Raw genomic sequence first — 23,360 nt, 5'->3', positions numbered from 1 at the left:
TTCAGCACCAGGGCATTTTGAATTTAACTTACAACTTAGTTGCTTTCTCCAAGAGACCGTTTCGTAACAAAACCAGTATACACTAGATCTATTGAGACTAAGAGATTTAGATCGGTATTAGACTAAGAAGTTGCACGAATCTATCCGGCCGAAAAAAAGATAGCGTGACGAGCAGACGGTGTACCTTATCTGAAATTACTCTATGAGTTTACCTCTAATCTAAACTCAATGTTTAGGAATATGAAAAATTAAAACATTGTTCATGGGGTTTTTCTTGTGTATGAATTATGCATTTCAAAATCCGGCTGATCTAACTTTCTGATGCCGCTCTTAAGTGGTGCAATGTCATGAAGAAGGCTTATGATGAACTAAACTTGCCTATTTTTTTCAAAATCAACATTTTAATGATAAAAATTTAGCGTTTTTAGGTGCTTGTAATGTTTAAATTTCCGCTTGAAGTCCCTTTGGCTTGAAGTCCCGTCGGCTTGTTGTCCTAGACCCCTCGTAAGGTTTTGCGATCTAGCATCGGCGCGACCGACTAATTCAAACATTTAATTGTGGATCTTGACGCGGGATGCAAAAGCAATGATCAATTTTCATTCCACTTTACCGCTTTAGCTTCCAAGTACTTTTTTAGTGTTTCGTTAAAAGTTGAGATAGCATTATAAAATTGATTTCAACTTAGCTTAACAATGTTAAGTGTTATTTTTGATAAGTCCACCAGTTTTTCAAGTTTGAAAGTGCGGCTAGAACAAAAACTTCACCAACGGTCTTTTAAAGTTGTTGTTTGTACATTTTTCTAGTTTTACATGCGTCTTGGAGCCGCTGTTTTGTCTTTTGATCTTGTGTTAGATAATTCCACTCCATCATGATTCCTGCTTGTCGCACGCTAGTGATACATGAGTCCAGCTCAAGGCGAAAAACGCCAATCGATACAAAACATGGTTTTTGACAACAGGTCAGTGGTTTTTCAACAAAACGCATCTTGTACAAATTTCGTTTTTCTCGTTTTTCTGGAACTGTGTCTTAACTTCCTGTTGAGTAAATGATTAAAGCAATACCCAGCGGAAGTTTTGTCATAATGAGCCGGTCATAATGGTCATCAGTACCAATAATGGTCATCTCAGAACTTTTTTTTGAAATGACAGCGAGATCATTTTCTACTATCCGAAAAATGTCTAACTCAATTCTTTCGTTTGAACAGATTATTTCAGCGTGTTTGCGCCATATTTGGCGAGGCGTAATGCTAATACAATGTAAACGCTGAAAAAAGAGACTATAAAAGAGATATTTTTAAGTATGAATTATAACTGACAGTAAAATACGCTGCTTGTTCTGCTTGTACATAGTTCTTTAAGCAGCATCTGAATAAACTTGAATCTGAGCTCCTTCTTAGCATATTTTTCAAAATTGAATTATTGAACAGGGATGACAAAAACTGACAGTTTTCGCGGGCGGGTAGCGACGTGCAATCCTGGTCCGATTTTTAAAGCACAGTTCCTAACTAGCAGTTATTGCAATTGTACGTGACAGATTTGATGCTTTTCCCTGAATTAGCTAGGACTTATACCCATGCCCTGAAGGACCCTTGAAAGTAAAACGAGTACTTCGTCTAAACTGCTGAAATAATAGCCCATAGGAAGCTGTAATTAAGGTGTAAATGTCTTACTTTTTAGCCCCGATGATTGCATTACATTTTGCGCTTTATTAAATTCTGTTGGCTATCCAGTAATTTCCTTGGCTATCCAGCAAATTTCCTTCAGGCTATATTTATTGATTTCCAGTTTTAACGGTATCTTAAATCCAACAATAGTTCTAAATTGACATGCTGAAAAATGAGATGAAAATTTAGCTTCAAACAAATTCTTGTTTGTTCGAACGGTGAGCTCAACTTAAAAAATGTGCGCGGTTATTTGAGTTTTGATCGATTTTTTTTTGCAAAAGTTTACACGACGTCATGAATTATTTCAACCTGGATTCTCAGATTAATCCTTGCGCCAATTTTATGGACCCTTTAATTGACCATTTCTTGCAACAGTAATTACAATACAACCGCTGCTTTTTGCCGTAGTTATATTTATTCTCTGGTGCTCCGAAAACCAGCTATGAGGTAAGTCTAAATTTGACAATCCATAAAAAATAGTTTTCTTTTGGTACTTGTTGCAATGCATGTCCGCACTTTGTTAAAATATTTCAATTGAAATTAGGGGCAGGTTCTGTGAAGTAAATTTTAGAGGGTAAACGGTTCTTAAATATCTCAAAAAGATGTAATTAATTATTTTTTTAAATTTTTTTTTAAACAAGCCTGATCCATTCAATACATGATACAGAATAAAGCAACTCCGGAAAATATTATGACACGTCAAGCGTCCTTTGAACGTTTTATAGTTAAGTTAACGTTTTATATCCTTTCAAAATTGTCTCAAAAAGAAACGAGGAAAAACCTCTCCTCCTGACTCGACACGTCATGAAACTTTTAAGACTCAAAAAATGAAGTTAACATGCTTCATACCCAAACTGTTTTAGGGTGTGGACGCAACGCAACCTTCAGGGTTTCAGGGCCAGTGTTTTGCATATACCGTTAGGCATTTTCAATCCGAAATCCTTTCAGAAGTTACTATCTTAGGTTTCTTAGGTCTCTAATATCTTAGGTCGACCGAAAGTCACCAGGTTAGTCTCGCCGGTAAGCCACTATATTACAACTACTACCTTTTTTCGAGAGGTCCCAACCGGAAGACACCATATTATGATTTTCTTTTCAGAAAATTAGAAGATAGGAACTTTCCTTTAAAAGCATTTGTTTTCATATTGTGATCAATAAGTTCTTTTAATTTTTTTATGCAGAAATAGTTCTCTGCTATCCAGGTTACATATCCGGTAATCTCGATGGCAAAACTAAACCATTCGCCACTTGAGTTAACCAAATGAGCATCTTGCACGATAACTAGGTTGCGCATTTCTCTAAAATATATATCTAAGCCACCCCATAATACGTCAGGTCCGATTCTGTGCGGCATTATTGATCATAATCAAGGTTTTTTGGGACGTTTAACTGGTCCCAAAAACCATCTAAACTGTCTAGTTGCATAGTTTAAAAAAAATAAAAAGAATTGAAAATTTAAAATTTAAAATTAAATGCAAAATAACACTCGGTAACCTTAAACTGAAAACTTTTACATGCCTAAAATCAAAATTTTTCTAAAAAAAAATAGTTTTCAGATCTTGTGAGGCTTCTAAATTGTCTTTTATTCCAGTAAACAAAATTTTGGCAATCTTTCGAGAATTTATAATCCATAAATAAATCAATATCAAAATTAGTATATACATGGGGGTACTTTGGAGAAGGTTCAAAAAATGAAAGATTGTTGTGTATTGTTGTGTAGATCCTAGAGCGAAAAGCGGGAGTATTGATTTAAACAGCGTTTAAGTTCAATTTAACAAGAACGATTGCTCATATCAGGACAAAACTATGAATTTTCCAAATGTGTTTTACTGTTTTTGAAGTAAGATTATTTTAATTATCAAAAATTAATAGAAAATTTTTGGAAACCACAATAGAGAACAGTTATTTTTAAGTTTACTTTTGGAAACCATCCATACTAGCAATGTCAATTACAAACAGATGAAATTTGCGTCTTCGACCGCATAATTTGGATTATTGAGCGTGCTTCACCTTAATTTCCAACAAGATTGCTTGTATCAGGGCAAAGCCTTGAATATTCCGACTACCTTTAAGGTTTATGGAGCAGTAAAAACATAAATAACATAAAAAAAACTGAATGAAATAAAATAAAACGAAAATTTGAAATTTTTTCTATAAAAATCATCCCCCCACACGCCATATAAAGCACAAAACAAAATTTCACCCCTTGTAACAAATCAATTATGGCAAATAAGCTTCTTTCAACCAATTTGGAACGATTTATATGACGGATTAAATCTCCGCTTACGCGTTAATAGCGCGAAATATATCGCGCGTTAATTGTCCCAAATTGGCCAAAATGGCAATCTTTAAACCCCTGTAACTTCACATAAAAAATGATCACAGGTGAAATATCTTTTCAAATTTGAGCTCAGGACAACAATACCTTTCGAATGATCTAAAAAAATTCCGTCAAAAATGGCTAGTTAAAAAGTCGAAATTTGTCTGAAGAAAAAAAAACTACCCCGAGCACAAATATTCCGTTACTTTTGTATCGAAAGTCGGAACAATGATTTCTGATTTGGATTAATTTGATGCATTTGTTAAGCGATTATGAAAAAAACTTCATGAAAAATAATCTGATCATTGTTTTGACTTAGGGCGAGCTCATTGCATAAAGGTTTTTCAATTTATTTTGTAAAATTGCGCCGGAAAGCGCTCTACGGGTCAAAATGCACTTTTAACTCGAAACATGCCTCGAGCATGGTCGAAAAAAAACACTTTCAGTTGAACTAGTCAAAACTTATAAGTATTTGGGAAAACAAGTTCGAGCACATGTTATATCGAAAAAAAATCATAGAATCATGCACTTATCAAGCCCAGACGGTCCAAAAAAAGTGTCATGGATCAAATAAAACCGAGCAGCAATTTTTTGTCTAAGTCAAAACCTTCAACAGCGCGTCAGAACTTACCTCGAGCATGGACGAAAAATCCTTGGAGCACTGTCGAAATTTTTTTCGGTCAAGTTGGTTGAAAGATATCTGGTTGAGTCAAACAAAAATATTTAGTTTTTTTATGGTCAATGAGGTCGAAATATACTTAATTTTAGTCAAGAAGGTTGAAGCATACACAGGAGTGTTCAAAATAGCTGGTCAGGAAACCCCCAAACCTTTAATTTTGTATTTTAGGGGGTCATTTTTCACTGATATTATATTCAAGTTTCATGCAACAAGCCAGTTTTTTCATAAGGTGTTTATAGTTCATCCTGAGCGGTAATGTTTTGGTCATTTATACAATGCTGATTTAAACTATCCGGACAAAAAGAACAAAACGTTAATTTTCAAACACAATTTTCTCAAAGTGGGCCAAGAAAAGACAAACAGTGAAGAGAGAGAAAGTTGCAGTATTAACATGGTCCAAATTTTTCTACGAAATTCTGAACCAAAACTTTGCCCCAAAAATGGGTCATTTTGGCTTTTTTCAATTCATCAAAAATTGCGCTGAAACTCCTTTATTAGTTGATGAGAAATATAAATCACAAGAAGCCACTTACACAGTCCAGCAAAGATCTAGAAGGGTAAATTTTCAAAAACCTATCTAAGCAAAAACATTGTAGCTTGATAATCAGGAAACGTGATTTTTACTATATAAAATCCAAAACCTTGGCTCAAAAACCAACTTTCAACAATTTACTCAAGTTTTTAGAGAATTAAACCTCCTAGAACTTTGTTGGGATGTGTAAGAGCCTTCTTGCGATATATATTCTTCATCAATTAACAAAGTGGTTTCGGCGTAATTCTCGATAAATTGAAAAAAGCCAAAATTACCCATTTCTTAGGTAAAATTTTGGTTGAAAGTTTCGGATAAAAAACTGGACCAAAATAAATCTGATGAAACTCTAAGCAACTTTTGTCTCATCTTCATTTTTTGTCTAATCTTGACCCAATTTGAGAAAAACCTGTTTGAAAATTCAAATTTTGTTCCTTTTGTATGGATAATTTATATCAGCGCTGTAATTCCAGAAAACTAACCTAATTGCTGTTTTCACTATGGTTTCTACTCAAGTCGATAAAAAGTCTATGGCTAATTTTAGATGGTTTGATATGATTATAATGCGTTCATTTGGATCTCTTTTTATTTTGCTCAAGCTGAAACAATTTTTTTGTTGTCCTATTCCGATCATCAGCGCTAATGTTTCTCATTAACGTTTAGCTGTTTTTGACACCTGATCTGAAAAGTCTTTCAAGTTTTTTTTGTCTGTTGTTGTTCTGCAGCAAAAGGCGTCAAGCTCATTAATTTTTCAAGGGGAGCAATTTGAGCCTATCAATTCGAACTCCTTGTTTCGTTATGCGAAGTTGTTTACACAGCAAGAACACCTATAAAACTATGGTATGATATATTGGCCATTTTTTTCTTTCAAGACAAATTTTCTAAAAAGTTGGTCTGGTCTTGCTAGTTCGCTTCAAATAATTACATCTAGAGTGTATCAAAGTTTCAATCTAGAGTGTTTCAATTGCTCTAATGAAATTATGTTGGTTATCTAGTAAATTTCTTGGCTGTTCAGCAAGTTTCCTTTGATCTAAACATTTTGATTTTTAGTTTGAACGGTCTTTTTACTCCTACGAATTTTCCAATTGGACGCGCTGAAAAACGAAATTAAATTTTAGCTTCTAACAAGTTTTTATTGTTTGAACGGTGAAATTAAACGGTGAAAAAACGGTGAAAAAACTTGAACGGTGAAAAAACTTGCGCGGTTATTTATTGAATCGATTTTTTTTTGCAAAAGTATACTTCTGCATGATTTATTTCAACCCAAATTCTCAATTTAAAACACGCACCAGTTTTATTATCTTTTAGTTGACAATTCCCTGCAAGAATAATTACAAAACATCCACTGTGTTTTGCAGTAGTTATAATTATTCTCTAGTGCTCCTAAAATCAGCTCTGAAAAATTTTCATATTTGACCACCCATAACAAATTTTTATTTGGATGTGTTTTGAGCAATGCATATCGGTAATATGCTAAGATATTTGAATTGAGATTTCTTGAAGGTTAGTTTCAAAGGGTACGGTTTTTGAAATGCTACAAAATGATCTAGTGCTAATTTAACTCTCAAGCTTTATGTGTACGCAAGCCTGATCCTTTTTTTAAATTAAAAAAAAAACAAATAAAAAAGCTCTGAAAAAAGAGTATGACACGTACAATGTCTTTTTAAATTTTAGCTTGTTTTACTTGAATAACTGTTTTGAACCATTAAAAAAAGCAAAAAAAAAGAAAAAATCTCTCCTTCTGGTTGGACATGTCTTGAGAACTTGTAAGACTCAAACTGTGAAGTTAGCAGGCTTTATACCTAATCTTTTTTAGCGGAAGGTTGTAACTGCTTTTTTGCATATACCGTTAGACATTTTATTTTAAATCTCGTCAAAAGTCACCATTTCAGGTCTCGACTGAAAATCACTATTTTAAAGTTAACATTAGAGAAATCCTAACCGGAAGTCACTATCTTACGATGTTCGATCAAAAAAGTTATAAGATATGAACTTTCCATTGAGATTTTTTTGTAGATTGTTGTTATTGTTTTTATAATCATTTTAACCAGAAACAGTTCTCTGCTACCCAGATTACATTACCGGTAACCTCATTGGCGATTGCCAAATCATGTGCATCTTACCCAAATCATGTGCATCTTGTACTATAACTAGATTGCGCATTTCTGTAAAACATGTGTGAGCCCCACATAAAATGCGTCCGAGGCTATGTGGCTTGATGGATTAAACCAATTTTTACTGGTCTCAGAAAAATATATAAACTGTTTATTTTGCCTAATTAGGAAAAAAACTTGAAAAGAAATTGAAACATCCTTTGGAAATTTTTGTGTAACTACACAAATACATATTGTAAGCATATATTGAAAAGTTTTTGATAATTAAAAACAAAAATTTTTCTCTATAGAGTTACATGCAAAATTCTTTTGCTGAATAAATGTGTTGTGTTGAATATTCATAATTTTTTGAAAGTTTGTAAATCTAATTAAGGCGACATCAAAGTTGTTGAAAAGGTGAAAGGTTGTTGTGTAGACCCTAGAAAAAAAACCCATCCTCCCTCCTACCCAATCATTCATGTTACAGGGGATAAAGCTCATTTGGTTATTTGGTTAATGAAAAACTTGTTCAGTGTACAGCCAATCAGAAATGAGTAATTTGCGCAAAACGCTAAAAAAAATTAAATTTCGAATCCGTTATTTCGTTTGATTTAATTTTGTTCGGCCAAATTTGAAAATTTTCAACTTGTTTCAATGAATTAAGTAATTTTGCTTATCTGTATTCTCACTGTATTACAGATAAAATTGTTCAACAATTAAAAAAAAATTTCTGCCAAATTGAAACCATTTGGTTTCTTTGAGTCTTTCCCATTACAGCCGCCCCCCCCCCCGGCAAGCCTAGTAACACACTATTATAGCCTCTAAACCGTAAGTTTTGAATTTAGGGCGGTCTCTTTTTAGTGCTATTGCTTTCAAGCTTCATGTAACAAGGCAGTTTTTTCACAGGGTTTAATGTTCATCCTGAGCGGTCAAAGGACAAACATAAACCTATTTTTTGTTTTCATTATGGTTTCTTCTCGTATCGGTGAAAAGTCGGTCGTTGTTTTTAGGGCTAATTTTGGTTACTGTGAGCTTTTTTTAGCTGTTTGTAAAAGTACCAATTTTTTAAGCTGTTGAAAAACCGATTTTCATCATCTTTAATTGGAAAACCTGTGTAGACTAATGTAATGAACGCATATACAGAAAATGGCCCATGAAAAGCAAGTACTACAACGGGACAAAAAATTTCGATTTCAACGAACAAATGGACAATTTTTTTGTTTTGTTATTGCAACTACAAAATAATGGACCAAAAATTTTTACAAGTGATGTATAAAACTTTTTGAAAGGAGCCAGTATAACATAACTAGTTTCAGAGGTATTATTTATGAAGAAACATCTTTGTGGACAAAAGTTGATTTTTGTTGGCTCAAATTGATTCATTGGCAAATTAATGAGCTTGAATTACTCGTCACGCTGCGGATAAACGACAGACATAAAATATGATTGAGGTTGTTTTGACAGGACAGACTTTAAAATGTCCAGGGCGCTAATAAAAATTTACAGAAAACATAACAACTTATGGGAATTCTGTTTCTGAATCAAGGTAATCATTTTCGTGAAAATTTTGTTAGAACATTTTTTTTGTTGGCTTATTTTGGTCATCTACGCTAATGTTACTCATAATTGTTTGGCCGTTTTTCAAACCTGACCAGGTGATTCTTTCAGTTTTTGTCTGTCATTATTCTGCTGCAAAAAGAGGATGTAATGCTCATTTTTTTTTTCAATGAACCATTTTGAGCCAATAAAATCCACTCTTTGTGTTGTTTTGCAAAAAAGTTTCCACAGCGAGAAGAAGAAAAAAAATTAGGGTATGGTATACTCGCCATTTTAGCCCTCAAGAGAAAGTTTCTCAAAATTTGAGCTCCTTTTTGATGATTTCAACTAGCGTGCCTAGATTTGAAGCACCACAACAATGTCGAAGTACAACAGTGCCGATGATAAATTTATTGTTCAACAGTGCCAAAGTTCAACAGGGCCAATTCATTCGGTTCATAACCACATAAAAGGTACCTTGTATTCACAAAACAATCTTTTTTTTCAAAGTTTTCAAAACATTAAACATTTTAATATAATTCACTGAATTTGCTGGCATAGTAAGATAAATGACTGAAAACGTAAATAAATTTGGTTAAGACGGTTCAACAAAGGCTATTACTATGAGAATACACTTGAAAATTGTTTATTTGGTAAAAATTTAGAGACCAACTATTCTTAGTAAACTTTAGTAATGCTTGCAAGAATTCTAATTGCTTTCTTTCAGCGTTTTCATTTGTTCATATTCAATCTGAAATTTTTTGTGTGTTTTATTTGGCGTTATCTTAGCTTTTTGTCTCAAGTAGTGTGGACGGGAATCAACCTGTTTTTCTTTAAATTCGGAATTTAGAGAGGGACTGGGCGGGCTTTTTTTTTCCTAGCCACATAAAGATACTCTGGATTTAATAAACTGAAATGTACGTTCAGTTACACATGCTGCATGCTGTCATGATTATAAAACTTTTTTAATTAGGAGGGGTTGATTCTCTGGTAGTTATTAGAACTAGGACTAATGAGAATAATTGATAAGTATTTTACTGTTTTTTCAAAACTCGGCCTATGACGCAGACAGTTTTCTCAAAATAGGATCTGGTAGAGCTCTGTAGATTACAAGTATCGGGGCAAAAAAAAAACAGTTTATCTGGACCATTTAGAAAAAATTTTCTGAAAACGAGCAGTATTCGCGATTGAACATTTGACAAATTTCCGAGAAGAAATGCCAGCTACTCCGAAAAGAAAATATTAGCAGCTATATGGAAAAATAATTCGGCCAAAAAAATCTTGTGTTTATGAGGTTAAGTCCGGGTGGCTTTCTCATAGAGTATTTTTGGATAAGGTACACCATCTGTTTGTCACGCTATCTTACTTTCGACCGGATACGTTCGGGCAATTTCTGAGTCTAATACCAATCCTTATCTTAATCTTATATCTTCTAGTCTCAATAGATTTAGTATATACTGGTATTGTTGCGAGGTTTAGAATCAAGTAGTGGCAACTGTTTGCTAAGTTAAATTTATTCTTCTCTGGCTGAAACTATAAATAGCTTCCGCCTAACAATTTATTGTATGTTTTAACCATGGATCACGATTCGTTAGTTCTAAGTATTTTACCGAGGTAGTTATCAAGAATATAATTGGATATAATAAATACTTGTTTTTGAACTGGTTCCATTTGGGTGGTTCGTTATCTGTAAAATTTATTGGGATGGCATTGCTAGTATTTTTATACTAATTTCGAATTGTAATGCTTTTTTGCCTTTTAAATGTCTTTTCGCTTCATTTGCCTAGCACCTTAGGATCTAGTGTTTAGGAAGAGCAGGGAAAATCAATTTAGACCACCCATAAAAAATTTAAATATTTTCAAAACCCTCTTGTTTTTTCTCTCCCTTCCGAGAAAAGCCTAGATCATTGCCTGTCTTCATTTGAACTGCTTTATTACTTTTATATTGTTTTTGCTCAAAATTTTTTTGCATCTATCTTGGTAGTTAGAAAAGTTTGGGCTACTTGCTATCGAGCAACCCGCTCTTTCCGCTTCTTACTCGTAATTTTTGGTGAAAACTTTTCAAAAGTTAAGTTGTTAAGTTCCCAGAAACAGGATTTTTGACCAGAGTCTTGCTTGCGGCGCAAAAAAAAATTGTCTAAGTAGCGTCTTATACTATTCTGGGAGCGTTCGAAAAATTAATTTGTACGACCTAGAAAAATATCGACAAAATTTCGATTTTTTTTTGAAAAACCGCCCCAACCCTTTTCGAGATTTTCCTAGCCCCTCATAGCGGATATAAAAGTGTTGAAGGAATAGTAAGATCAGATTAAGAAAGATTGGAGTTTATACATTAAGTGTGAAAAGCAAAAACTTGAAACCAACTTTTTTTCCAACACAGAAGTTTATTCTTAATAACATTCGTAAGTTAAACCTCGACGGAATGGCTGAATAACTTTTTATTCTATTAGCTTTCCTGAAGACATCTTAAAACAAACACATGTCATATATTTCTCCGAGAGCAATGCATGAATGAAATCAAATTCACTGGTCCAGATCAAATTGTTCTTCACTGCATATCAACAATGGGTTTAAATCCAAAGTATCGTGCTAGCTGTGCATGGAAATCTTATTTGTCTAATTTCGGGGTAGTTCAAAAAAGATAGTGTTTTAAGGTACCAATAAGAAGTAGCCATCAGTGGTTAAGAGATAAAGACATTCAGAAGGAGAGTGACACGAGATACTCAATTGTCCTTATCGAAAAAATGGGATCAAGTTGACATCATCCAGCCTAAAGCATTTTAGGGGGGGGGGGGGAGATCTATTTGTTTTCAAGTTAGAATTTAAAGCCAATCAGAATTGAATGATCAGCACGGCGCTGAAAATTTAAAACCAAATTGCTCTGTGAAGTAGAAGATATTTATTTGGGAGAGGGGAGAGGTTCAAATTCATTGGGGGAAAATGAAGTCTCATTTGGTTAATTTGACCGTAGCTTTCCATCTGAATAATTTTGTTTTTGCATCTTATTTTTGACAACATAATTGGTTACATGGAGGAATTGTCGTCGGATTGGTTTGATAAGATGGCCAGGCGTCAAACTCAGTTAGTCGTGTTTGGAGAACAGTAAGTTTGAAATCCGCTATTATATTTTTATGTTTTGAATTGGGGAGTTGGCCTTGGTATCAAAAAACTTATTTTGGATTTATCAAAAGAAACTTTAAAAAATCCAGCCATATTTTTGCTAGTTTTGTTTTTTCCTAAAATTACCATGCAAAATTTTTGTGTTTTTGTAGTCAACAATTATACTCTTGAATCTTGTTTACTATGACCCCTCCCATTCCATCTAATGGTACCTAGTAACGATGTACCATTTTATAATAAAAAAATCAATGGTTGAGCATATTATAAACTATGAACATTATAACGAGTACTTAACAAGATCCACTGGAATTACCTATTGTCGATTGTCTGGAAGTAATTTTTTTATTTTTAACAATTTTGCATGTAGACATTCGGTTCAAATTTCATTTGAAATGCTAATTCTAATTCGTTACGGCAACTAAATAACTCTACCTGACAACAAAAAATGTAACTCAACCTACAAGCTTAAATTGTAATATGTAATTTAAGACCATATCGTGACGCATTTTGAGGCCATGAGTTGCAAAACAAAGTATGGAGCTCTGATTGTTACATGGCAGTTGAATAAATTTTCTGTTGCTTAGTTCTTTTTACAAGAAATATAAGTGCAGTGGTGATACCAGCCGGTCAGAAGATTGCTACCATGCAAAGCATACTTATTTGTTGTCGCTCTTGCCAAAAATATCTCCGCCATGTCATTCTGTCCCGCTCAAAGGCATCGACGATCATTTGTAAGAATAAATTATACTGAAATCTGCTGTTATGTCACATCAATGGCCTACACGATTAGAAAAAAGTGAGTTGTAATTTTGTTTTTGAATTGTTCTTAACAGTCGAAATTTAATTCTTGACAAAAAAAAATCTTGAAAAAATTCTTTTCAAATCATTAATCTTAACAGCTATGATTAACGTTATTATTTGACTAAACTTAAGAAACCAAGATATTCGGCGTCAACAAGAAGGAGAGGTTCTAGGTTTTTCTCGTTAGTGTGCATTGATTTTCTGAGCTCTCCTCAAACACTAAAAAGATTCCATTTGGATAAAAGCTTCTGCGCCCGCAAACAATTTTTAAAAAAATCGTTTTACTAGAGCTCTTATTGTCCGTTTTATTGGTGCCGAAGCTTAGTTTAGAACAATTTAAGGTCAGACGGCCAAAAGTGGATGTCATCAACTACTACCAAGGGGGTGGCGAGAGTGTCGAATTTTTAGTGGAGACACCTCACCCCTATACCCCTACTGTCAATAAATATGACTGTTACCCTGATAGTTGTAAAAGCGAGAGCTTGGTGAAAGTTTCCGAACTGAAAAGATGACCAGCTACGTACCCGAAATTCAAAAAGAGTTTGATTGCTCAGACTTTTTTGAAACTCGGGTACTGTATTAGTTTTACGCAAACTATTGCTTTCTGCGACCCTGACGCACCCGCGAATGTTTTCTAGAGATAACCTTAGCGCCTGTTATGATCTGCTTTTAAGTTAATTAAATAAAATTATCTTTCCAACAGGTCATGTGTGACTATGGTGTCTATCACTGCGTTGGAGGGTTGTATGTCATACTTAACTTTTTAACTCTGGAACTAATTTACTTATTTAGTTCTTAACTTCTGTTATCTTGTAGTTTAAGTAGATATAGTCTTACAATAAATTTAGTCTTTTAGTAGTTAAGTAGACGGAACAAAGGTAGTGTCATCCGGTCCGGATTGGCAAACGCCATTTTTATATATAAGCTCACTGCGTTGAGCGATTAAGGTTAGTCGGTTGACCTTGTACGTTTTATGAATGTATAGCGTTGTGCAATCGGTCACTAGTTGAATAAAGAGTTTACGAACAAGTCGTTCTTGTGGAACATTAAATTTACCGTTATAGCATGCCAAGTTCCGTGCTGCCTCTTTTTTGGCGACTCAATTATTTCATCTATAAGAGCATAACATATGCGAGAGCTTAGAATCCGACAAAACGATACTATCCACAACTACCGGTGTTAGCGAGAACCACGGATCGAATCTGAAACGGTCAAATTAAAAAAAATTGGAACAAGGAATTGACAAAAAAAAAATCTTTCGACAAAATCCGGTCTAGAACAAAGACAGCCGGTTGCTGTGCAATTCCGACCATATTCTTGACAAAAAAAAGAAAGCATTTTTCTTCAAATGAATATCGATTGTTTTTGTGCATTTTTTGTTAAATAGATTGAACGAAAGACTAAAATGTAAGCATATTCAACAATCTTAGCGAAATTGGCATAATGAACAACTGTTATACTTGAAAAATGACTAGAGAAACAACAAAATTGTTTAAAAAATGAGAAATAAATTTTCGAGAATTTTCCAATTGATTTACAAAATTTTCTGATTTTTGAATCACAAAATGTCGCAAAAAAACTTAAATAACTAATTTAAATAAAGAAAATTCAAGTTTTCAGAGCTTAAATAGGCGTATCTTTCTCGTAAAAAAAGACAATTATAAGCCTGCTTGCACGCTTTATTCGCTCGAAACCTTCTTATATATTAAATGAAAATCGGAATGCACTATGGACGCAAAAATCAATTGAACGCAATGTCCTAGCTTTATCGAATGCAACGTTTAAAAAATTTTTAGGCTCAATGTTTAAGAGAAGGCCAAAAATGTTCGCAAAATTTCAAATTTTCTCAAGTCTGGAATATTCTACAAATAATTTTGATAAAAATTTAATTCTTTCGACAGGATGAACTCAATTCATTTTCAAGGCTAGACAATGCTTGTCCATTTTTTCGGAAATTTTGCCTTCTAAGATTGATTTTATTCTAAACCGTACCAACTAAAAACAGCAACCTCCTTGCTAGAAAAACTAGCTGTTTTCAAACCGATTTGCGCTATGAACTTTTTTGAAATATTTCAAAGCTTCATCGCTGGCAAAGCTTGCGTAGAAAAAAAATCTTTTGGCCAATGAAATTGCTCTGCGAAAACTTAAGTTAATTTGTGATAATTCAAAGTTTCATTGCCTCAATAGCTTGCTTAGAAAAAAAGAAATTTCTCACTAGTCGATTTTCGCTATGAAACAACTTGAAAGCATGAGTAGCGTGCTAAGAAAAACTTAAAAATTTCAAGCTATTTTGTAGACCGAATCATTTTAAGCAGAACTTTTTGCAAACCTTTTTATGCAGATTTTTCGCAAATCAATTTGCATTTGAAAAGTTTGAACCGTTTCAAAGTTTCAGAGTTTTAATTGCTTGCTTAGAAGAACTTAACCGTTTCGCAAAACGACTTGGTCTAGAAAATACTTTGAATTATTTCAAATTTTTTTGCATGAATAGCTTGCTTACAAAAATTTTAACATTTCGCGAACCGATTTTATCTATAAAATAATTTCAAAATTTCAAAGTTTCAGAGCTTCAATAGCTTGTTTAGAAAAATTGAAACTTTTTCCCATTCGATTTGCTCTATGAAACGACATGGCTTTTTTCAAAGTTTCATCGCATGAATAGCGTGCTCAGAAACCCGTTGAAATGTTTCAAATTAACTCATAGACCGAATCGTTTTATGAAAATGTCGCAAAGATTTTGTCATTAAGCTTTTCGCAAACTGATTTGATCTTTTGATTAACTTGAAATATGCAAAAGTTTCAGGGCTTTTATAGCTCGCTTAGATAAACTTAAGTTTTTTGCAAAACAATTCGGTCGAATAATTGACTTGGAAAAATTCAAAGTATCATAGCTTTAGAAGCTTCCTCAGATAAACCTAAATTTTTCCCAAACGAATTTGGTCTACGAAATAACTTGAAAACAGCAAATTTTCATATGAATAGCTTGCTTAGAATACTTTAAGTTTTTCACAAACTGATTTGGTTTATAAAATAACTTGAATTGTTATAGAATTTCTAGCTGAAAAAGCTTGTTTCGAACAACTTAATTTTTTTTCGCGAATTGATTCAGTCTGTAAATTGTTTTGAAATATTAAAATGTTTCTTTTCTGTGCTTTAGTAGCTTCCATAAAAAACCTAAAATTTCGCCAGTCGATTTGCTTCATGAAATATTTGAATTATTTCAAAATTTTATAGCTCGAATAGTGTGCTTGTTCCCAGTTTTTGGGAACTGAGTCGTTCTATAAAAAAAGTTTTTCAAACCAATTAACGATATGGCTCAACTTGAAATTGTTCTAAGTTTCATTGCTTGGATAGCTTGATCAGAACAAAAACTAATTTTTTTGCGAGCCAATTCATTATTGGAGGCGGGCTTGCTAGTTAGAATAAATGATTAAAAAAATCAAATATATCTTTCTCGACACTGAGAAAAAATGTAAAGGGTTTAATATTATATATTATTCGACACTGTCTGACGACTATTTTACGTGATGTTGCCTGGAAAACAAAAAGTTGAAAAATTAGAAAAAAAAACACGCGAATACAAACTTCCTCCCCGGTTCAATGGTCGGAACAAAAAAACTTTTAACTTAACAGTTAAGGAAATTGATCTAAGTCAATCATATTCGTCGCCACCAAAAGCAAAGGTTTTTTTGTTCTAGAATTCACTCCCAAAAAGAAATTTTATTAAAACTAGGGAAATATCTCTACCGGTATTGTCAGAAACTAATGTCACATTCCAAAATCATAAATTATTAAACGGTAAACAAGGAACAGAGAAATTTAGAACAATTTTGGGGAACTTCAGCTGAAATTGCTCTGCAGTCCGAAAACTCCTACGGAGAAGATGAATTGACAAATACCATTCTCGTAGAAAACATGGAACATTACGATATACAGATAAAAATTACCAATCAAATTCCTCGAACCACTGGACGCACTAAACAAAACCCTCATCGGCGAATTAAGTAAATTCATTTTTCCTAAACGGCAGATAACTTAAATTTCTTTGATAATCTGCGATTTGCCATTGAGGTTTTCTCGTGAATAGATAATTTGATCGAAGCTTCAAACAAAAAAACAACTGTAAATGAGCGAGATATTTTTCAAAGATATCTGTGGGCAAAATTTTAATATAGTGTTCATTTTCTACAATTTGTTGGTTCAAAAATTGTTTTATGAAAAACTGTAAACCAAGATAGCTTTCGGTCCGAAGAAACCGTCTTTGATAGAGATCATGTCAATAAAAATTGTGGGATGCAGTTCAGGTTCAATCAGAAAATGAATAGAGAAAAAACAACAAGAACCCAGCGTTGAAACTAAAAGCATTATCTAATGAAGATGGAAAAAAATTATACAACTTTTGAACACAGGCCAAGGTAGCAAAAAACAAGTGTTTGCAAATATTTACGTGGAATCCGCGAGCCTCTTTTGTTTCTCAGATATACTTTATGGATCTGTTGAAATAGGATCTTTATAGGTAATAGGGGAGGGGTAGCATCAATTTGATCAAGCTGTAAAAAAGTCGATAAAAAAAGTCGATAAAATAAACTATTTATTATGTTATTTCGATGCTTTCAGATGAAGTTCGAAAAAAAATTTCAATATTCTGACAACCAGAAAATTTTGAAAGCAGTTTGTGAAGCACTTTGGGATGCAAAATTTTCTCTTTCAATTATTTCCGAAGTGTATGAAATATCATCGGTTTTTCGCAGAGTGAGAAATTGTCATTGACCTTTTAAATGAATTTATTTTGTTTTTGATGGTTTTCGTTAATTGAATATTTTTCTATTGAAGTAAGAAAAAACTTCGACTGAAAGTCTCCTCAGAGATCTTGCGTTTTTGATAGTGTTTGACAAAAATTTTGTAATTTCCCTTCTCACATTTAGTGCGTTTTGCAATATTTCAAAAAACCGTGTAGGCTAACTAGCTGCGCAGTTCTTGGAAAAGTAGGCAGATTCAAAAAAGTAGGCATATTCAACGGGCTGTAACTAGTTGTAGTTTGTGCATCGTGACAAAGATTGAACGGAACGATTTTAAACAGCGCATTTAGCAAAAAAATGAGTCATAAAAGAAGGGGAGAAAATGATGTTTTGACTACGCTAATAAGCTATCTATAATGATTTTCTGCTCAACCTGAAAGTTTTATTATTATTAGGTCCAACATTTATCTGAATTTTAGTGCATTTGGACTTATCACTTATCAGTGACGTTGATAACAAGACTGCGAAACCCTGAATGTTCTGACAGCCCTTTAAAGTCTACGTTCTGTTTAGAAAGAATTGATGAAATTTTCAAAAAAAACTGACTATTTTTTTTCGATATTTTTTGCGAAAAAGATCCCTCAACACGCTCTGATAAGTACAACATTTTACATTTAGTTGATAGCTAAGTGTTAAATAGATCAAATAGCATGCATCATTTCAATTTGTAACGATTTATAAAGGGATTAAATCTCCGCGGACGCGTTAATAGCACAAAAGATATCGCGCGTTAATTATCCCAAATTGGTCAAATTGGTTATGTCGAGACCCCCATAGCAGTAAGGAAAAGTATCGGAGGTAAAATATTTTTAAAAATTTGAGCACAAGACAACAAAAGTTTTCGGGTGATATAAAAAAATTCCTTCAAAAATGGCTAGTTCAAAAGTCAAAGTTTGCTTGGAGAAACAAACACCCGAAGCACAAATATTCTGTCACGTTCTTCGAAAGTCGGAACAATACGAAGGTTCAGTTGAAAACAAAAAAGAACGAATAGAAATAGCCGGCTCTTTCCCACTGCCCCCCCCCCCCCCGACATTTGAATTTCAGTTTTGAAAAACAATTTTTAAATTGTCAGAATATATTGATATTTTGCATGGTGAACAAACTAATCTATTATATATTTAAATGCGGACTTCACTATCTCGCCATGTTTAAGCTTTTTCAACGTATTATTTTTGCATGTTTAAGCTATATCGTATATTGCAATGATTAAGATTTTTTTTTCGATTTTCCAATTTGATTTTAGTGGTTATTTCACCGAGTTTAAAATAATCAGCCCAATATTGGGATGCTGTCCGGATTCACCAAGAGGTTGCAAAGTTGGCCTTCATTTTTTAATGGCTAAAATTTTTTTAGTTAACGAGATAAGACGATTTTGGTGATTTTTTCAAAAATTTCCAGAAAAACTCAATTTACAAAATAATTTAAAAAACTTGCAGTTCCCAACCCTGTAGTTGGGTGCTGTCAGTACCATTAAAGATTGCGAATCTTGCCTCCAATTATGACTGCACAAATCCTTGTAGTTTTTTTTGTAGTTTTCGAGTTATGACGCGTTTTGTGATTTTGTCAAAAAATTTCAGAAAACTTAAGTTAATTATTTTTCAAAATTTGAAATTCCCAACCCTGTAGTTAGGTGCTGTCAGGGTACTCCAAGGAGTTGCAAATCTTGCCTCCAAATGTGACTGTTCAAATCCTAGTTTACTTAGATCTCTTTGTATGAAAAAAATGTTTCTGATTCATGTAGAATGGTTTTCTGGATACTATGAAAAAAAATCTTCGAGTTGAAAAATTTATTCGGAAACAATTTACAGCTAAATAAGAATACATGAATGAATATTTGTAGAAATTTTTAATCAACGACGAAATTGAAGATTAAGACGAAGGACTAAAAGTTCGTACTATATAACGATGTTTCAACTGCAACCTCATCAGGGTTACTATTGGTGCTTGTGACCTCGAGTATGTTTTGTGTTTTTGAGCCCCGCTCTTTATATTCAAATTTCATTCGTCAGCAGTAGAAAACTGTAATAACCGCTGGGAAATTAGCGTCTGAAGAATGACAAGACAACTTAATTCTCCTTTAATAGAAAAGTATGCACAACTCGATGCAAAGTACAAAACTGAAAAACGAAACAGCGCAACTGACCTCAGAATGAACTATTCCGCGATATCACAGATCATCATAACTTTGCTTCTATTTTCGACTCCTGTTCTGTCTAGAGGTAACTTATTGATTTTTTTTTACCTATCACTACTTCTACGGCTGTGCACTTTCTAGAAAATAGTTTTCCCATACTAGTGAGTTGCCTTTTTTTATTAAGAAGTTACTTCAACTTTCTACCACGTTTGGAAAACTCAGTATCTGAGAAATCTTTCCGTAAGTTACTTTCCAGTAAGTCATTTTAACGTACTTGCAAGTTTTTTCAACTTACTTAATCTTGCTGTCAATTTTTTTTGTCAAGGCACTAAATTTGGCTGCGCTGACCAAGGAGAGGTAGCCTTTTCTGGTTTCTGTCCGGACCCAGAAAGTTCTCGACCTCAGTATGTAAGTGCCTCATATGGCAGAGCAAGTTATTCGTCATGTTTGCTCCGGATACCCACCGAAGCTTAATTTGGGATGGCCTCTGTGCACTAACAATTGTGTGGAACTAATAACTTCTGAGGTGTCTTCTCGGTGAGCGCCTTACTTTTCTCTCTCTCTTCAGTGCCAGCTAACACATTTTCAAGGTTTTGACCTGAATTTGACAATTTGTATCTGCTGGTTCGTATAAGGTGCAATTACAAGTCTTCGTGTTCATCTAAAGTCGATGAGCTTATCAAACCTAATGTGCTCTCGTGTGACTCTGGATTAATTATGTATTTCGAAGTTCAGTTTAACTGTTACAGTTACAAAAGTAAGTCTCGTTTTTCAACCAATTTCCAAATGGTTTATTGAAATTTCTTGTCATCTCTCTATCTATCTATCTATTATATATTTGAATGCGGACTTTACTATCTCGCCATGCTTAAGCCTTTTCAACGTATTATTTTTGCATGTTTAATAAAAAAAAAATTGCACGCTTAAGCTATATCGTACATTGCAATGGTTAAGATTTTTTTCGATTTTCCAGTTTATTTCATCGAGTTTAAAATTAGCAACCCAATAGTGGGATGCTGTCAGGGTTTTCCCAGCTTTTGAGATTCTGGCCTCCATATATGGATAACATATTCCTATTAGTTACGAGATAGGCAATTTTCGAGATTTTTCAAAAATTTCTAGAAAACTTAATTTCTGAAGTTTTTGAAAACTTGAAATTAACAACCCTGTAGTTGGGTGCTGTCAAGGTACTCTCAGTGGCTGCGTTTCACGTCTCAAATTCTTGTAGTTTTTGAGATCTGACATTTTTATTGATTTTTTCAAAACTTTTCTAAAAACTTAGATAAAAAAAAGTTTTTTTTTTGTAAATATGAAAAAAAAATTTAAAAAAATACAAAAACTTTGAAGATCTGAATCCCTTTAATGGAAACGGTGAGGATACTCTCAGGGTTTGCAAATCTTGGTTCTGAAAGAGACTGCTCGAATCCTTGTAGTTTTCGAAATGTGATGTCTTTTAGGATTTTTTCAAGATTTTTCAAAGAACTTAGATATAAAAAATTTCACAAAATTTTAAGTTACCACCTCTATAGCGAGACTTTGTCAGAGTACTCCCAGTAGTTGTGATTTTTGCCTCCAATAATGACTGCTAAAACCCTTGTAGAATTCGAGATATGTCGTTTTTTGTGATTTTTTTTTTTTTTTTAAAGTTTTCAGAAAACCCAAATTTAATTTTATTTCTTAAATTGAATTTCGCAACCCTGTGTTTGGGGTGCTGTCAGAGTACGCTCAAGGTCTCAGGGGTTGCGAATCTTGCCTCCAAATGTGACTGCTCAAGTCTTTGTAGTTTTTCCAGATATCACGACTGTTATTTTTTTTTTAAAAAAATTTCAGAAAACTTAAATTTAACTTTTTTTTAAAAAACTTTTGAAATTGCTGGCCCCCTGTAGTTGGGGGCTGTAAGAGTACTCTCATAGATTGCGAATAATTCATCCAATTTTGACTGCTCAAATCGTTCGGTAGTTTTTTTTTGGTTTTTCAAACTGTAGTTGTGTTCTGTTAGAGCTCTCTCAGGAGTTGTAAATCTTGCGTCCATTTACATGTGCCCAATTGCTTTTACATTCCGAGATGTGATTTTTCTTAATTAATTTTAAAATTTTTCAAAGAACAGATATAAAAAACTTTATGGTTTCTAAAAATTTGAATTAAAAAAATTCAATAAGTTTTTTTATACAAATTTTGAAATTAACAACCCTGCAACTCAAGTGATGCAATTTGTACACTCAAGTGATGCAAATTTCATTTCCAATGTTTACGGTTTTTTATGTGTTGTTGAAAATTCCAAGCACCGGAGGTGCGTTTAATGCTAGTTATTGTGAACACATTTGCTCTTCATACCTTACTTCGTATGATCACACATTCAGCCGTTATAATACCTAAGACAACGAAAAAATTTGAAAATTTGAAAAGAAGAAACGAGGGGAAGTGGAAAAGAGCCAAAGAGCCACTCAACACAGTGCTTGAGAATTCTAACTATCTTTTCAACTTAATCAATCTGCAAACTAATTATTAATTAAGTTCCAGTTTTTACCCCTCTATCTTTTTTTTTCATAAAAATTGATCAAGATTTAAAAGACGGCCAATAGCACTCCTCTTGGTCATATGCGGATTCATGCTAAAGTTCACAGCCGTACAGTTATTGTGTTAGGAGGATTTCGGTAACGCATACAAAAACTCTTTTCTTTTTTTATATACCTTCTTATTTGTCTGGATTGGCGCCAATGGCGTGTTAGAAGCAATAGTAAAATCCTCTCAACGAAAATTGAAGACTTCAAGGATCCAGTTAATTTAAGCCATAGACGTCTGAAAAATGCATAATTTGCCTAACGATGGTCTCCCAGACTGGGTTTTTCAAGTGGTGGTATATATAGTTTAACTATATATACTGTAAACAATTTATCACACTTTCCGCTAGAAATTGACCAAGGATAGTTTTTTCGCGGACCGGCCTATAAGCATGCGGCAATTAATTTTGGACACATGTAACTTATGAGTGCAATAAATTTCTGCAGCAAAAAAAAAACGATGGGGTAAAAAACTTTTTATTATCCAACAACAATCCTGAGTGCCGCGTAAATACTGACAAGACCCATCCAATCTGTAAGGGCTTGGACCAAATACTTGCTACCACTGGGAGAGTTGACGTACATTATGTCTTTGACTTAAGCTTCTCTTTTTGTTAAAGAACCTCAAATCACTAGCATGGCTGGTTAATTGCTAAAAATGCGTTTGAAATCACAGACGGCATTGAATTAAATCAAAAAGGAAGCATCCAGTTGGGCATGCTATTCGGCTCACATGAAAATTGCTACCTTCCCGATTTCTTATACTCTTTTTAGTTGTAATTGAAATTTACCAGCCAAATGTAACGAAATCTTGACGCTGATTGACGAGGGGTGGAGATTATTTTTTTTGTGGGGGGGGGGGGGTGGTAAATTCGATTGTGGGAGTGGCTCCGCCAAGACCACTACCCTACAAAACAAAAAATGAGTTTTCGCAGGCTGCTGCTGCATTACTTGTTGTCAGACTCCTGCTGTCGACTATTTATTTTAGTTAAAATAGGACGTTGTTCTACGCCAAAAATACTATAGTTTTTAACGTTCCAAGCCCGCATGCAACCGTTGCCATTTTGAACGCAGTATCATTTTTGAAGCCGGTCACTACAAAGTAAACTTTTGCTGCATGCA

The 23,360-nt window shown here is 33.7% G+C and overlaps 2 protein-coding genes across 3 annotated transcripts in view; both read left to right on the top strand.

The window, feature by feature from the left end:
* LOC134839524 (large ribosomal subunit protein uL11-like) overlaps positions 1 to 23,360 on the top strand; it is a 359,274-nt gene that overhangs the window by 124,235 nt on the left and 211,679 nt on the right. The window lies entirely within an intron of this gene.
* Positions 870 to 23,360, top strand: part of LOC134839247 (uncharacterized) — a 38,369-nt gene continuing 15,878 nt past the window's right edge. The window contains exons 1-2 of one of the 2 annotated variants that reach the window (XM_063854739.1): positions 870 to 958; positions 1,677 to 2,110. In XM_063854739.1, coding sequence (XP_063710809.1) covers positions 2,106 to 2,110 — 5 coding nt within the window. In that variant the 5' untranslated portion in view covers positions 870 to 958; positions 1,677 to 2,105. The remainder of the gene's footprint in view (positions 959 to 1,676; positions 2,111 to 23,360) is intronic. The other variant, XM_063854738.1, reaches the window with a different exon arrangement.

The sequence above is a fragment of the Symsagittifera roscoffensis genome, chromosome 2, assembly GCF_963678635.1.
Source record: "Symsagittifera roscoffensis chromosome 2, txSymRosc1.1, whole genome shotgun sequence".
NCBI lineage: Eukaryota > Metazoa > Xenacoelomorpha > Acoela > Convolutidae > Symsagittifera > Symsagittifera roscoffensis.
Note: the sequence above shows the minus strand (reverse complement) of the source record. Positions and strands in the feature narration are given on the sequence as shown.